This window comes from Haliotis asinina, chromosome 9 (genome assembly GCF_037392515.1).
Source record: "Haliotis asinina isolate JCU_RB_2024 chromosome 9, JCU_Hal_asi_v2, whole genome shotgun sequence".
Taxonomy (NCBI): domain Eukaryota; kingdom Metazoa; phylum Mollusca; class Gastropoda; order Lepetellida; family Haliotidae; genus Haliotis; species Haliotis asinina.
Window position 1 is genome coordinate 63,740,558 of NC_090288.1, and position 15,831 is coordinate 63,756,388.

Sequence of the window (15,831 nt, forward strand, 5' to 3'; positions counted from 1 at the left end):
GGTGGGTAACTATATGTCCGTCTCCAGCCCATCATGCAGGGTCACAATGCAGGGTGGGTGACTATATGTCTGTCTCCAGCCCACCATGCAGGGTGGGTGACTATATGTCTGTCTCCAGCCCACCATGCAGGGGGGGTGACTATACGTCTGTCTCCAGCCCACCATGCAGGGTGGGTAACTATATGTCTGTCTCCAGCCCACCATGCAGGGTGGGTGACTATATGTCTGTCTCCAGCCCACCATGCAGGGTTGGTGACTATATGTCTGTCTCCAGCCCACCATGCAGGGTGGGTGACTATGTCTGTCTCCAGCCCCATAGCTGAGCTTAGTCTTCCAGGCCATGTTCTGCACTGTGTTGTTGCTATGTCAGGATAAAAGTGAAGTGTCCTTCTCTTGTGGCCACATACATAGTATCACAGAATCACACTGATAATAAACCATTTATTCATGATAGACAAAAAAATAGAAAATATTAAATATAATCAAACAATAAAAGACAAAAACATCTTGGAGCAAAATAAAGAAAATATAGATCTCATGAGCAAAATGTTGAATTAATGTAGGTAAATGCCTAAGACAAAACTGCATCGCTAGACATAGCATTGACTAGAATAGTCAGTGAATGTGTTAATTTCAGTCCCCATGTTCAAACAACTACAACAGACCTATCACATGATTAAGAGTTTAAGTCAGTCTCTGGTAATGCATCTCATAAAAAACATCAGTTTTAACATACAAGCATTTGTTAGAAAAGTGTCTGTTCTTTTTAAATGTTTTATGAATGTGCAGATGTTAGTTCCAGGAAAACTGTTGAAACAGATCAGCAGTAAGTAATACCTGAGATGAATGTCATCTTCAGTAAGGAGGAAAGTTTCAAGTGTGTTAACTTCTTTATTACAAAGAACACAATGTTTCAGAGTATTCCCAAACTCCCTTATCAGGTCAATCATAATCCACTGATCATGTGATGAAGGAGTAAGGATATACACTGAAACATGTTCCTCATAATAAAGAAGTTGACATCCATAAAACTCTCTTCTTTATGTGTATCACTACTAAATGCCATTCAAAGACCAGGCAAGCTATTCTTGGAATGTTTGTAGCCCTACAAATTTCTTATGTCCATTCTTAACACACTGGCTATAATAAAAATTTAAGAATAGGGCTAGGGCTACAAATGTTTCGAGAATATGGGCCCTGGTAATCTTCAGTGTTAATTATCATTGTATAACATGTTATTTGATGTTATGTTTAATGTTATATATTGTCAAGTCTTCAATATGCATACAACTGGTGCAGTACACCTGCTTCTCCTTTAGCAACAATTCAGCTACCAACTACCAACTTGGTTGGAATCAAACCTGGGCGTTTAACACAAGCAGTGGTCCACCTACTGGGCTACTACTGCCTACCATTACAACTAGACATGGCATGTCACACGTTAACATTCGATGGATCATGAATGTACAGATGGAGATGTGCCGACAGAAACAAGTGCACTAACATGAATGATTGAAGAACCACCGGCATGGGCCACAACAACTCCATTGTGAGCCCCAACTAGGATGTGATCATTGTGACTTGTGGAACTGTGCCTATGAATGAGTGTACTTGTCAGGCAGGACTGCACTTCCTGTAACTGTGTTATCCCCAGCTACCTGGCTAGTTTGAGTAAGCTGGGGTAAGTACTCTCCCTTTGACCAACCAGGATCTGTCTCAAATCCCACATGGCTTGATTCTTGGTCTCTCAAAACCAATCATATGTTAGTGGGTTTTTGCAAACTGGTAAATGTTAAGACTTACATTTCTGATTTAATGTCTGCACTAGTAAATGCCTATGACCTATATTTCTGATTTAATGCCCATATGGGCAAATGTCTATGACCTATATTTCTGATTTTACACCAACATTGGTAAATGTCTATGACCTATATTTCTGATTTAACGCCAACATTGGTAAATGTCTGAAACCTATATTTCTGATTTAACACCAATATTGGTAAATGTCTAAAACCTATATTTCTGATTTTACACCAATATTGGTAAATGTCTAAGACCTGATTTTACACCAATATTGGTAAATGTCTATGACCTATATTTCTGATTAAACGCCAACATTGGTAAATGTCTAAAACCTATATTTCTGATTTTACACCAATATTGGTAAATGTCTAAGACCTATATTTCTGATTTTACACCAACATTGGTAAATGTCTATGACCTATATTTCTGATTTAATGCCAACATTGGTAAATGTCTAAGACCTATATTTCTGATTTTACACCAATATTGGTAAATGTCTATGACCTATATTTCTGATTTAACACAAACATTGGTAAATGTCTAAAACCTATATTTCTGATTTTACACCAATATTGGTAAATGTCTAAGACCTATATTTCTGATTTTACACCAACATTGGTAAATGTCTATGACCTATATTTCTGATTTAACGCCAACATTGGTAAATGTCTAAAACCTGTATTTCTGATTTTACACCAATATTGGTAAATGTCTATGACCTATATTTCTGATTTAACACCAACATTGGGAAATGTCTATGACCTATATTTCTGATTTTACACCAACATTGGTAAATGTCTTTGACCTATATTTCTGATTTAACACCAACATTGGGAAATGTCTATGACCTATATTTCTGATTTAATGCCAACATTGGTAAATGTCTATGACCTATATTTCTGATTTAACGCCAACATTGGTAAATGTCTAAAACCTATATTTCTGATTTAACGCCAACATTGGTAAATGTCCAAGATCTATATTTCTGATTTATCGCCAACATTGGTAAATGTCTAAGATCTATATTTCTGAAGTAACGCCAATATTGGTAAATGTCTAAGACCAATATTTCTGATTTAATGCCAACATTGGTAAATATCCTACTTTTCATATTTAGAATCAAGATTGTGGTCACTTCTACCTCTAGATTATATATTCAATCTAAAACAAAGGTAAAATGTTTCTAGTGAACGGACTACAACCAATATAAACTCTACAATCTAGCAGTGTAACAATAGCTTGCGATGATAATGATATCAAAATATCAACAAGACTGATATAATCATATGTGCAACAGTGATGGAATTAGTATAAAATCTTAAGTCAAAGATGAGAGCTGTTAAAACAGACATCCAAAAAACTGGAAATAGTACACGATACAGTGATCATACCCGTAATGGCGCTAAAAACATGAAAATATACAGGAAAAAAGCTTCACATTGAATATGATAACTACTGAAAGGTAATATCACAATTGCAATTAAAAATATAGAAAAGTAATAACAGTGCCTTCAGAGAATGTACATAACACAACAGGTTTATAGACTGACTGAGGCCATGCACACAATAGGAATTTGGTAAAAGTGAAAGAAGCCAAAGGAAACAGCAGTTGAAATGTTTCATATTTTTCCACTTGTGGAAAGTACAAGAACAAATTGGGCATATACACTTCAATACAAACACAAATCAAAATCATCGTCATTTGGTTTTCTAACTGAAGCCATGTCCACTTGGGATGCCTGGATACATCGATACTTTTTCTAAGACAATACAATTATTGATATGTTCAAAATTGTATAGATACTTAGGTTTTGAGAGTATTGGTTTAAATATGTTTATGTCGTTTTGCATTTGTATCATTTGTTGTTTATGCCATGCGAATTATACATGATAAAATTTCATGTACAAAGATGGATAATTAGAACTTTTTATCTCTGAGAATCAAAAATGCTGATCTTCTTGTGTACATGTACACAATTATTAAATTATACAATATTATGTTCAGAACCAAATTTACGCTATAATGCTTTGAATTGTGACATACGTATCGTGATACGTATCGATTCATGAAACTTTTGTATCATTACATCCCTAATGTCCACTGTTTTTTCGGATGAAAAATGTCTTCCTTCACACAATTAAACACATTACTCAAAAAGGTTAAAGGACAATGATAACTGGAAAGGTGTAAGTTGTAATACCACCCACCCAGGACTGATGGACAAAAGTTCATCACACAGTTGTTCTTTACCTTATTTTCTTCACGTACCTCCAAGACAGTCACAGGTTTACCAACACTGTAACCATCACCAATATTATACTGTAATACGTGTATCACGGTTCTTGAGATGTGGAATGATGGCACAGAAACAGCAGAGATTGCATATTTAAGTATCATCTGACTAAATGCTGATTACAGATGGCCATTTATGCATTTTTTGAACAAATCTATCTTTGATGTAAGTCTACAACTAGGTAAGTAAAGTGACCAGGCATACACTAACTGACAGCTATTTGACTAAGTCTACAGCTACATTATAGGCTGGGATAGCAAGCAGCCGAAGTTTCCTGCTGTATACTATGTCTACAAGGCCGTCACAGTTTTACAATAATTATGCTCTGTTACAGCACTTCCTGGTCTCTGTCACAACTACACAAGCAGCTGCAGCATCACGTGTTATACAGTAGGATGTTCATATCATATATATATATATAAGTCACATGTTAGATATCACAGTGTCATGAAGCTACCATGGCAAATAAACATTCATATATCTTCATAACAGCACATGGTTGTCTTTGGTCTTCAAGTACATTGTCTAAGACGATTCTGGTTCTAAAGGTACTATGTTTGAGTCTAAAGGCAAAACATGACAACAACTCTACATTCCACAATGAACAGGCATGGACAGCTTGTTTTTAAAAGCTTGGTTCCTGCAGCTTGGTTGCAACAGCTTGGTTCTAACAGCTTGGTTGCAACAGCTTGGTTGCAACAGTTTGGTTGCAATAGCATGGTTCCAGCAGTTTGGTTGTAACAGCAAGAGCTTGGTTCCAGCAACTTGGTTCCAAAAGCCCATTTGCAACAGCCTGGATCCAATGGCTAGTTCCAACAGCTAATTTCATCAGATTGGATCCCAAACCTTGGCTGCACAACTTGGTTCCAACATCCTGTTTTCAACAGGGTCACCTGCCCTGAGAACCTGAAGCACATCTTCACCACCATCCCATCACTTCCCCATCCCCCATTTGACAAAGATATGTGATTCAATGTTTCCGGTGTTGCTTATTTTCATGCACTGAACAAGCCTGACATCAAAGTCGGACATGTATGACAAGATATTTTCCAATACATGCCCAGCTGTCCTTATGAAGAGTCTGTTTGTTGAAATATACCAGTAAACAGTGAGTTGACACTGCTTCATAGTTCTCAAGCTGACTTACAGAGCTTTGTCACAATTAAGAAAGATGCTCATGGGGTCTGTCCTTATGAAATTAGAACAGATGTTAACTTTGACACTTCCTGATTCAGAGGGTGCACCAGATAAACCTGTAGGTACGCTGCTGCATCTCATCCAGGTGTATGGCCAGGAGTGTGAACGTCTCTGAATGTGTTGTTCACATGACCACTACAGGTTACAATACCATATGTATCCCAATAACATGGATTTTAACATGATTCACATCTTCGTATTTCAGATGTTCTATTCTCTCACTGTTAGCAGATGAATCACTACCCAGATTATTTGTTTTCAAATATCCAATAGCAAAGATAGGACATTGTAGGGGAAAACCATCCAAGCTCGGAGACTGAACTAGATTCTGTATTTCATAGCAAGCAACCTGACAGTAATAGAGAATCTGCATAAACTTGTTCTTGAATCATTTCTGTTATCATTCACAAGTTTTTATGAAATGTACCAAACATACTGCAATATAGGAAGTGTAAACTGATGTACTCTGTCATTACCCTTGTATAGCTATAACAATAGCATTGCCATTATTTACACAACCATGTACCCCATGTCACTACTGAAGGGACAGTTTGGTTAGCAGGGTGTCCCATATGAACGTCAATAAATCCCAACACGTCCCAGTATGTTGACAATCATGATGGGAGTATGATATCCTTATGACTGGAGTCCAACTATACCAAATAAGCACTATACCAAATAAGCACTATAAATACAGCAAGAGAGTCAGTCATAAACACTGGCTCTGTTTCTGACATCATGCCTATAGAGCTCACATTTCATACACAATACATGCATCCTGTTTAAACATCAAATAATTCACTGTGTATCATATCAACAATCATCGTCTAATTAATGGGAGCATGATTTATATCATCACCATGGGATCCTTATATCATCACGATGGGAGTACAATGAATATCATCACGATGGGAGTATGCTGAATACCATATGATAGCTTGTAAATAGGCCAAGCAATATTATTCAGCATGTTCAAAATTCATTGATAGGATGAGAAAGTCTTGCTTCCATTGACACACACTGTACAGCACATGTCTAATCCGCTCAGTTTCATTTTACTAACACCACATTCAATATATCTTATCTGACCCAAATAAATAATTTTGCATAAATTTGACTGAACAAAATACTCTTCTGATGTGATTGTAGGAACTTTAAATATTTATGCAGCATGACCTAAATCGAGAATGTCAGTAAAGAATATATTTTAGAAGCATCCTATTATTACATTCAGCACTACTACTGAAGAGACACATCAGTCTGTAGTGTGTCCAACATGAACATACACCAACATATTGTTTAGGCCAGTGTCACTCTGACAGGATGCTACTATGAACCGGGAAAATACCCTGGGCTTATTTACAAGTGTGATAAGTGCTTACTTATCTTTGATGTAAAGAGCTACCCAAAACATGTGCCTGAACACAACAAGTGGTTTGTCCAAGCATAAAGTAGTTCCAGAAATGTACTCTTGGAAGTTGAATATGTGATGATTAACATCGTATTGTCAGTATGACCCTCAATAACGGTGCCGTTTCCCCATCAGCCATTAATATGACCGTCTCCACAGAGACAAGAAACAGCCACAACACTGCCACAATACACACATTATCTCAGGTACAAAAATACTTTCACAGCCCTGACCTACAATCAAGTTCATATCAACAGGGAACAAACAGCATGCGTAGACGTTAATCCAAGATTGTCAAAGAATCAACTCTCCAGCGAAAAAGCTGCACACTTCTGATCTACATAACCAACAATGTCGGAGCCTTCAACATGCTATGAAAGCTCTTACTTCAAAGTAACAAACCTACAACAACTAGCTTCACAATTCAGACATCACATGAACGTCACATGTTTGAACTGCGGTGGACCAATTTCTTGGTACTCAGGGTTGTTATCATCTTCTCTTTCACTAGCAGATTTAGAGAAGCCATCATTCGCATCCAGGCCCTGGCAGAGTTGTTTCACCTTCCCAACCTCGTCTTCATTCTCACTGACATCAGACTGATCAGCATCTTCCTCCCCTGGTCGATAGCCCAGGTTGGAGCTGTAACACAGGCCTGGCATTAAAGGATGGGTGATCCCAGGATACCCTGTATAGCCTCTTAGAACACCATGTGGGGGGAATCTCTCTAAAGAGTAATGTTGAGCAGGGTACCTGTCAGTAACATAACTGTCACTATGGTAACCTTCCCCGGAGTACCTTTCATAGTTCTCCCCGGAACACCTCTCACTGGTGTAGCCATCGGTGGGGTAATTGTCTGGCTGGAGACTCTCGCTGGGGTAGCTGTAACAGTGGCAGGCCTGGGGGTGTTCCTGGAGGGAGTAGGTCTGGTAGTAGGAGGACACGGGCGTAGACTGGGTCCCTGCTGCACTGGCTGTTAGCCCAGAGCTGGGGTATCCTTCGTCCTTGTTGGGCCAGCACTGGTCAGTGTAAGCTTGGTAGCTGAAGGCAGGGAAGTGCTGACCGATGTACTGACGCTGAGGTATTGGGCGTAGTGGGTAGTACTCCTGGGAACCCACACGACTTGGCTTCAGTTCCTGTCGAGGAGCTGAAAGCAGATATTTCTTCAGAAGATTTGTTTTTAAAGGAAACATCTGGACACAACTTAGAAGATACATTACAGATTTTCCTCAGGTGGCTGATGTAACACTATTGCTGTGTTCCATCCTGCTATAAATGATTTTGACTTTGTCTTCATGCTACAAAGAGCAACATGCAGGCCCAAAATGCATGAGACATGATGTAGCTACAAATTCAAGCTGATTAACTTCCTAAGACAACTGCCTTCAAAACAGAGTTGTCAGAGCTATATGGTCTGAATCATTTATAGGAAGAACCACAGAGGTATGACCACTGTAGCTGTCATAGGCAAATTGTTACGTCAGTAGTTCACAAAAATGTCATGGCTCATGGACGTAATGAGTTAAGTATTCTATTCAGTAAGATGTCTTTATCTAACAAGTCTATACCAAGGTGCAATAAAGCTGAAAGATCAGAAATGGACCCTGTATATGTGAAAACAAGCTGTTCAAGTCTATTTCAGTATTTGGGCAACTGAAGTTATCAAAACTGCAAATTACAATGTCCAGAATATGTTTAAGGTTTCACATTCAAACTATATTCAGATATATTTATTTATCTAAATGTTTACCAATAAAAAACAACTTGTAGTCTTCTGGAAAATGTATGAGAGAGGCAATATTTAGAACACTGCCTTAAACCATTGAAATGAAAGTTGTGTTGCATGAATATCTTCACAGGTACACGTGTAACACGATGGATAACATGCTACACTTTATCTCACAACCCACCTGGTGTTTGCAAAGGGTGGGCAGCCTGAGTGTTAGGCAAGGCAGAGCTAGCGGAGTTGCCTCCCCTTCTTGAACTTCTAGTGGATTTCCGTCGGACATAAAACGTGACCAAGGCGATCACAGTGATGAGCATGAGGATAACTACAGCAGCGATGACGATGAGGATGATGATGTAGGCATCTACATTGTGGAATACACTCGGAACCTCCTTGATGCGGTCTTCCAGAGGGGCTGCAGAACTCATCATATTAGACATTGTGCCAACAACACAAGTAAATATGTGTTACACAATTCTTAAGTCATACAGGATACTACTAAGAAAAAGTATGGGAACACCCTAAAATATGATAGGGCAGTCTATCTTCCACATGCACTTGGCTGTTGTGTTTGGGTGTTTGAATCAAACATGGTGCTGGTGTGTTTCAGCACTGTTGTTTTTTGCTGTTTTTGACAATGTTTCATTTCACTCAAACTCAATTTTATTGAAAACATTTGATTCACTACATGTTCTGGCACGAGGATCAAGTAATAGCTAATGCTCTTAACATGGGAAAACATGTCAAATAACATGTCATGTTATGGTCAACTGAATATACTGAGTACTCCTTGCTTGAACTACTGACTTGTTACTGTATTGACCTATATTCATATTCATTAACCCAGCATTCCTGATTTGTATCATATTCACCTAAAAGTGGATGCAATTCCCTTAGAACAAATATTAGCATACAACATTAGTCTCCAGCATGTATTGTACATGAGTGACCCCTTCTAGCCATACCACCATGAATCTAAACAAGTCACTTGAGAAACATACCGTCAGGATTCTTTGTGTAGACCTGCAACAAGAACAACACCAGGTCTCTCTGGTAGGAAACAAAACCTCGATTCAGATCCATCTTCAGTGTACGCCCTACTGAGCACACCTCCATTGGTGGGGCTTTGTGGCAGCTAAAGGACCCCAACTCCTTCTTCCGAGATGCGGTCTCCGTGGCAACATCGTACAGTGTGAGTGAAGCATAGCAGTTCCCCTGGAAGTCAAGATCTTCAATCTCCATACACACTCGATCCTGGTCATCAGGGCTTGCAGAAGTAAAAACAATCTCACACTCTGCCTGCAGGTCAGACGAGGGGCCTCGCTGGGAACCTATGACTATTATCTCCCCTGAGTCCAGCATGTGGGTCTGCCCGCAGTTCTTGTCAGCCTCAATGTAAACTGGAACGAAACAAAGCAACGTCAACTGTATCCAAGTTGATTGTTTACTGCTGCACTCAGCAATACTCAGCTATGCAATGCAGCCTGTCTATGGACCAGACAATGCAGTGATTGATATTGTGAGCAATAACCTATGCTGCCAGGGTACAATAAGATGTCATCAAGCAAGACACAAATTCAAACCATCCAATCCATTAACATGATTATGCTGTTTATACAACCACAGGCAAACTGTAACTCAAATGGGATGCGCAGCATAGAGAAAATGACTGGTCTTACATGTGAGCGAAGCGAGCAAAGGTTGGCAACGTGCTTCCCTCGCTTCGGTACGAAAAATATTTACATGTCAAAATAAAATATCGCCACCATCAAAAGTATATACCCATTTCTTCACTGGGTTGTGCTCTCACATTTCCAACCCCATGTTGACCAATTACTCACGTGAAATATGTTTTATTCAACATTTTAAGAACAACTCGTGGTACATCAGACTGTTCTTCGCCTCCATTCCCCTTTCCAGCTTCCGTTTCAACGGAGTGAAGGAACAGGAGGGCATTATTCAATATGGAATACTTACAGTTACATCCCCTAGTTCATTTGCCAGCAGTGTTTTTATGAAGAATCAATGTTACAGAAATTGTAACTATGACAAATAAACTCCAACTGGTTTATGATAAAATTAGGCAATATGGTATATCTGGTATATCTGGTATATGGTATTTCTGCTTATTCTTGTTCTGTCACTCCGTTCAACTGGAAGTTGGCAGGGGTAATGGAGGCGAATAATGATCTGAATAAAACATGTGGTGCTTAAAATGTTGAATAAAACATATTTCAAGTGAGTAATTATTAAACATGGGGTAGAAAATCTGAGAGCACAACCAAGTGAAGAAATGGGAGTGTACCTTTGATGGTGGGCACGTTTTATTTTGATATGAAAAATATTTTACAATCCACAGTGATGGAAGCACATTGCCAACCTTTGCTCGCTTCGCTCGCACATAAGAAGACTTGTCATATTCTCTATGATGCGCAGCCCCAGTCGCGCTACAATTAGGAGATAAACATCATGTGTTGGCCAATTTCCAGGTGTTATTGAGTATTTGAAGCACAGGAATGCATTTGGAACCGACGGCGTCAGCCGGAGGTTTCAAATGAAATATTCCCGTGCTTCAAATACTCAATAACACCCGGAAATTGGCCAACACATGATGTTTATCGACATTGTAAACACAAAAGTAAACCAAAGGAGTTTTAGTGTCTGCACTCGTTTACATCGAATACGGACACAGCAGTGAAGTGTCATCAGCTGGCCGTTTCAGCTGGTTCTCATGGTAGCATCTGGAGTTGCTCATTTGTGACATCATTCTAACTTTACGTCACAATATGATTTGAATGACGTCACCACTGTTGATGACACAACAAAACAATTCTTTACGTGTCAATACGCGGTGAATAGTCTTTCAGTTTCCGGGAATCTAATACCATTTAATCATGTTTTTCAACCAATCAGATTACAGAACACAGTAACTTTTGGTTTACAATATGCCTGTGATACAACAAGCACAGGTTGCCGGAACCTATTCTGATAAAAATTACTGACAGGTTTACTCAACCAATATATTGATATATAAGGCAAAAGTGATATAAACAAGAGAATCAGGGTCAAAATCGACTTATCATTTATAATCTTCCTTCCAACTTCCCATGTTTGTAAACAATGACATGCAGTAAAATTGGTACTTTGTAATACAACTTAAGTGTGGAATCTTGTATGATGGAAATGTTGACAACACAGATGTCACCTAGGTATTAATTTGTGTAGTATAATATATGTCCAGTATTGATAGAGATAAGACCAGTCAGTGTTCAGTTTAGACACATCCTAATTCAATATACATTTACAGACATTGAGGTCATAACAAGGTTCTTGTACACACCTTTCCTGTTAGTGAGGCCACAGCAGATACCGGTACACAGTGACACCACAATGTAGCACAGGGTTGAGCCCTTCATTGTGCAGGTGCTGTCCAGTGCTGTCTGTGTTAAGAAGGGCTGACAGCCAAGTGTTTACTGTGTTGGTGCATCATTGTGCAGAGTCTGCCAAACAACAAACATTGAACACATTACATAGAAACTCTAAGGCAAGTCACTTTATGTTTGAACAAGGACATTACTATGTGTGCATTCCAGGCTGCAGAACAGTAACATAAACAGCAGACATCCTTGTCAAACAGACTGCAAACATGGAAGATGTAACTGGTTCTATAGATATGCACAGAGCATTGTGTGAAACAGCTGAAAATACAGCTTTTGATTTAAACAGCAAAGAGTTCCCTCAAACAACCGTGATTACATAAGACATGACCCTGCAAACAGGATAAATTGTTGCCTCTAAAGGTAAGTACAGGAGTGGAAATAACTTTTAAAATATCTATTGTACTTTGGTACAGTGGTACATGTACAATCACTTACCATGATAACATGTCTGATTTTTGTTTGGATTTTTGTTGTTGTTTTGTTTTAGAAAGAGGCAACATAATTAACATTGGAAAGTCAACTGGACATCGGTACAGACTGATATACATATTTGCTTGCCAGACAGAAAAAAAACCTCACTGGAATGAGATGTTTCAGTATAGGTTAAGCATCACCATATATGACTGGGATTCCATATATTTTGGTGTGGTACCTCGTACATTCGAAAGGTCTACATATAAGAGATTATTTGCACTCTACATGCACGGTCAAAGGTGAAATGGTCCAGCCAGCTGGAGAGTTGTCTGGGTTTTCTGATACAGCCTTAGAGGCACCAAATAGGGTCAGCATCGTGTTGTGGGAATAATCTACTCACGATATAGCCCGTGAACAAATAATCCACAGGTGAAATAGAATAACCTAATTCACCACGCATGTGGACGGACTTCTGTGATCTTCTCTGCCTCGAAACATAGGCACAGAGCACAAATTCAACACTTTCTCGACGAAAAAGACAGATCGAAAATTGAACAATTCCATATATAAGCATTATTCCAATTTACAAAATGAATCATCTACCTGTATTAAAGAAACATTAGCAGATATAGTAAAATCAGACTTGATACAGACTAACTGATGAATGAAGGAAATGGAGTATTTTACCTACATTTTTGGAAATAGCCGTTTCACATCTTGGTTTTCTCAAAGGAAATACGAGCAGACAGATATGTGCGCATGCGCCATTAGCTCCAGGTCGATAAATAACGGGCGAGAATACATCTGTAAAAGACCGGGCGTTACCTAACAAAGCCTTACTTCACATTTTGCAATGATAAGAGGTTCATGATTTAAAATTGTGTTACGCTTTTAATTCTGAATGTGCCCGACCCAACCAAAAGACCCTGGTTCTGTCTTTGCACTGATGCAGAACGGGAGAGCTATGGAGCTCAAACGTTTTCAGAGGCATTTACGATGGATTTTCAAAAATGGTCGGCCTCTCCTGGAAGTTACAAAAAGGCAACTGTTATTGTGTTTTAATTGTCTACACATTTCTGTCAAGCCCAAGCAAATTGCTTTCGCCATTTTCCAGCCTCACGATCCCCGCATAGTTTGACTTTTTATATTGGTACCCCCAAAACACACAAAATCGGCAATAAATGCATTATTAACTTCGGGAAACAAATATGAAAGAAACATTTTGTGGGTTTGAGATAAGCAAAAGTCCTCCAGAATCAAACGTATATATTAAAGTGCATAAAAACGCAGTTTGAAACTGCAATCCCTTGTTAATGTGACTGCTCCCGTGATATTTACTGACAGCTTGTTTTGGAGACACTACGCTCGCCTACTTTCAGATTCTAATAGAAGCACACATCTTATTCTAATGTTTCCACTTATTCATGCATGCTGCCAAGGGTTCAAAAGAAATACCGAATGGTCACACAAGTGTCAGCTCTCAATATATTGCAAACAGTGCAAACATGAATGTCTGGACAAAATGTTTTTCACTTCTGCAATGTTTAAAGAAGTATTACACCTCAATGTGTTTAGATGACAAATATCTCGTTAACCACGTTAACCACATTAACCACGTTAACCACGTTAACCACATTAACCACGTTAACCACGTTAACCACACATGTGAAATTCTCGATATGCCTTTGCTAATAATTCCTTCTAACACTGGACATCGAGAATATAGTGAGTAGAATGGTGTGGTGGCGATTAGGTGCCTGACTCTGAGGTTGTGGGTTCGAATCCCGGATGGGACTCAATATAACAAAAGTCCAAGAATCTGCACTTTATTAACAAAGTGTAATCCCAAATGTAACGTATGTTACAGGCATTTAGAAGTTTGACGAACATGAATGAATGACACGTTTTATGGACAGCAAGTTCTTTTTACTATATAGACGTTTCAGCGCTGATTCTGTTTCCGTCATCAGATGAGTGCTGAGTCACGATGATGACAGCATATTATGAAGTTGGTCTAGGTATGTTGCCATTCACACTTACGAGGGATCCATGAAAAACGCGTGACGTATTCAACTCTTGTCTAGTGGACTCCACGTGGAGGACATTTTACCATTCTTGGGATTGATAAATATTTAGGAAAACCGTTTAACATAAAATGACACCAGAATCAAATGTTTTCGAGGAAGAAGAGCAAATGAAAAGACACTCTCACGCCTTTTCCTAGACCACAGACATTTCCACATGCACACATCATTACCACAGTGTATTAGCAGTGTGTTAAACAAATGTCTCCTTTGAGCATGTAAAACAACGGAACACTTGCCTGAGACGTAGTTTCCAACACCGCTGGTCTTATGATCACTTCACTATGTCTGAAAAGAAGTTGAACATTAGACAGAGGTTTTGCAAGAGATTGTACAACGCACCTAGCGGTATTCCAGCTATTATCTGGACGTGTTGAAATTTTCCAACTGCAAGTGAAAGGAATTCCCTTGTCGGGCAATAAAGTATTATATTATATTATTACAAGTCCAGCTTTGCTGTCTATCCTGGACAGAGTGGGCGAGTGGACGTGAGGGAGGGAAGGAGGAAGCGAACAAGAATGCATTCTTTGTGGCTAGCAATTTACTATTCTTCAACAGTTTATCGAACTCTATAAATCTGCCCAGTGAAGGTATATAATATTTCTTCGATCTGCTAAACAGCATGTCACAGGAATGACATGTTGTGGTTCAGGGACAGTGAGAAAGACGATTACGACATTAACAGATCTTAGGGTTCTCGCAACCACCGGATTCCCTTTGTCCGACAAGTTTTGTATCACGTCGTTCCGTCTCATAACGTGAGTAAATGCACGGTAACAACTGCGAACTTATAACCAATCGCACCTGCAACCAGCTTGCTTAATTGTCCCTGAAGTCTTTGATAGCACTTAGAAGTTAGAAGACCATCATTGCATGACACATATTTATAGATAATAACTCCTATAATATTTTTCACAACTTTTCACATCGATAATTTTTGGAGTCGTTAAAAAGAATAAAGAAGTTGATATCCATAAAACGTGTCACGTATTCATAACTGACGCATGTGAATTCTCAGTCAAGTACGCGTGGTGTAATTAGCCTACACATTAAAAGTAACCACCCTCAATCACCATGCACTTCTAATGGTACTAGTATTTACAGACGGTGGGTGCGGTGAGGTAGTCTGGCGGTTAAAGCGTTCGCTTCTCACGCTCGTGACCCGGGTTCGATTCTCCATATGGGAACAATATATGAAGCCCATTTCAGGTATCCCCTGTTTGACATATAGCTAAAAGCGGCGTAAAACTAGCCACGCTTCAAGCATGCAGTGTCCTTGAACATGTCTCTATTTTCATCTCATGTGTCATGTTGCTCAAATTATCACCTGGACTGACAATGTGTCACAATGGAGTGAGGCCATCGACGCTGTTGACGGTGCAAAACTGCTTAGGGTTTACTTGTACACCGCTGAAGGGTGGTGGGGTAACCTAATGTATCGCTCGTCACGCTTAAGACCCGG

At 39.1% G+C, this 15,831-nt stretch overlaps 1 protein-coding gene across 1 annotated transcript; it reads right to left on the reverse strand.

The window, feature by feature from the left end:
• Positions 1-423: 423 nt before the first annotated feature.
• LOC137296814 (uncharacterized) lies at positions 424-13,054 on the reverse strand. The gene is made up of 5 exons (XM_067828683.1): positions 12,977-13,054; positions 11,772-11,931; positions 9,433-9,831; positions 8,616-8,846; positions 424-7,852 (listed from the first exon to the last, which is right to left on the reverse strand). Exons 2-5 carry the CDS (start codon positions 11,845-11,847, stop codon positions 7,137-7,139), a joined length of 1,422 nt encoding a protein of 473 aa, XP_067684784.1. The 5' UTR covers positions 11,848-11,931; positions 12,977-13,054; the 3' UTR covers positions 424-7,136.
• Positions 13,055-15,831: the final 2,777 nt, after the last annotated feature.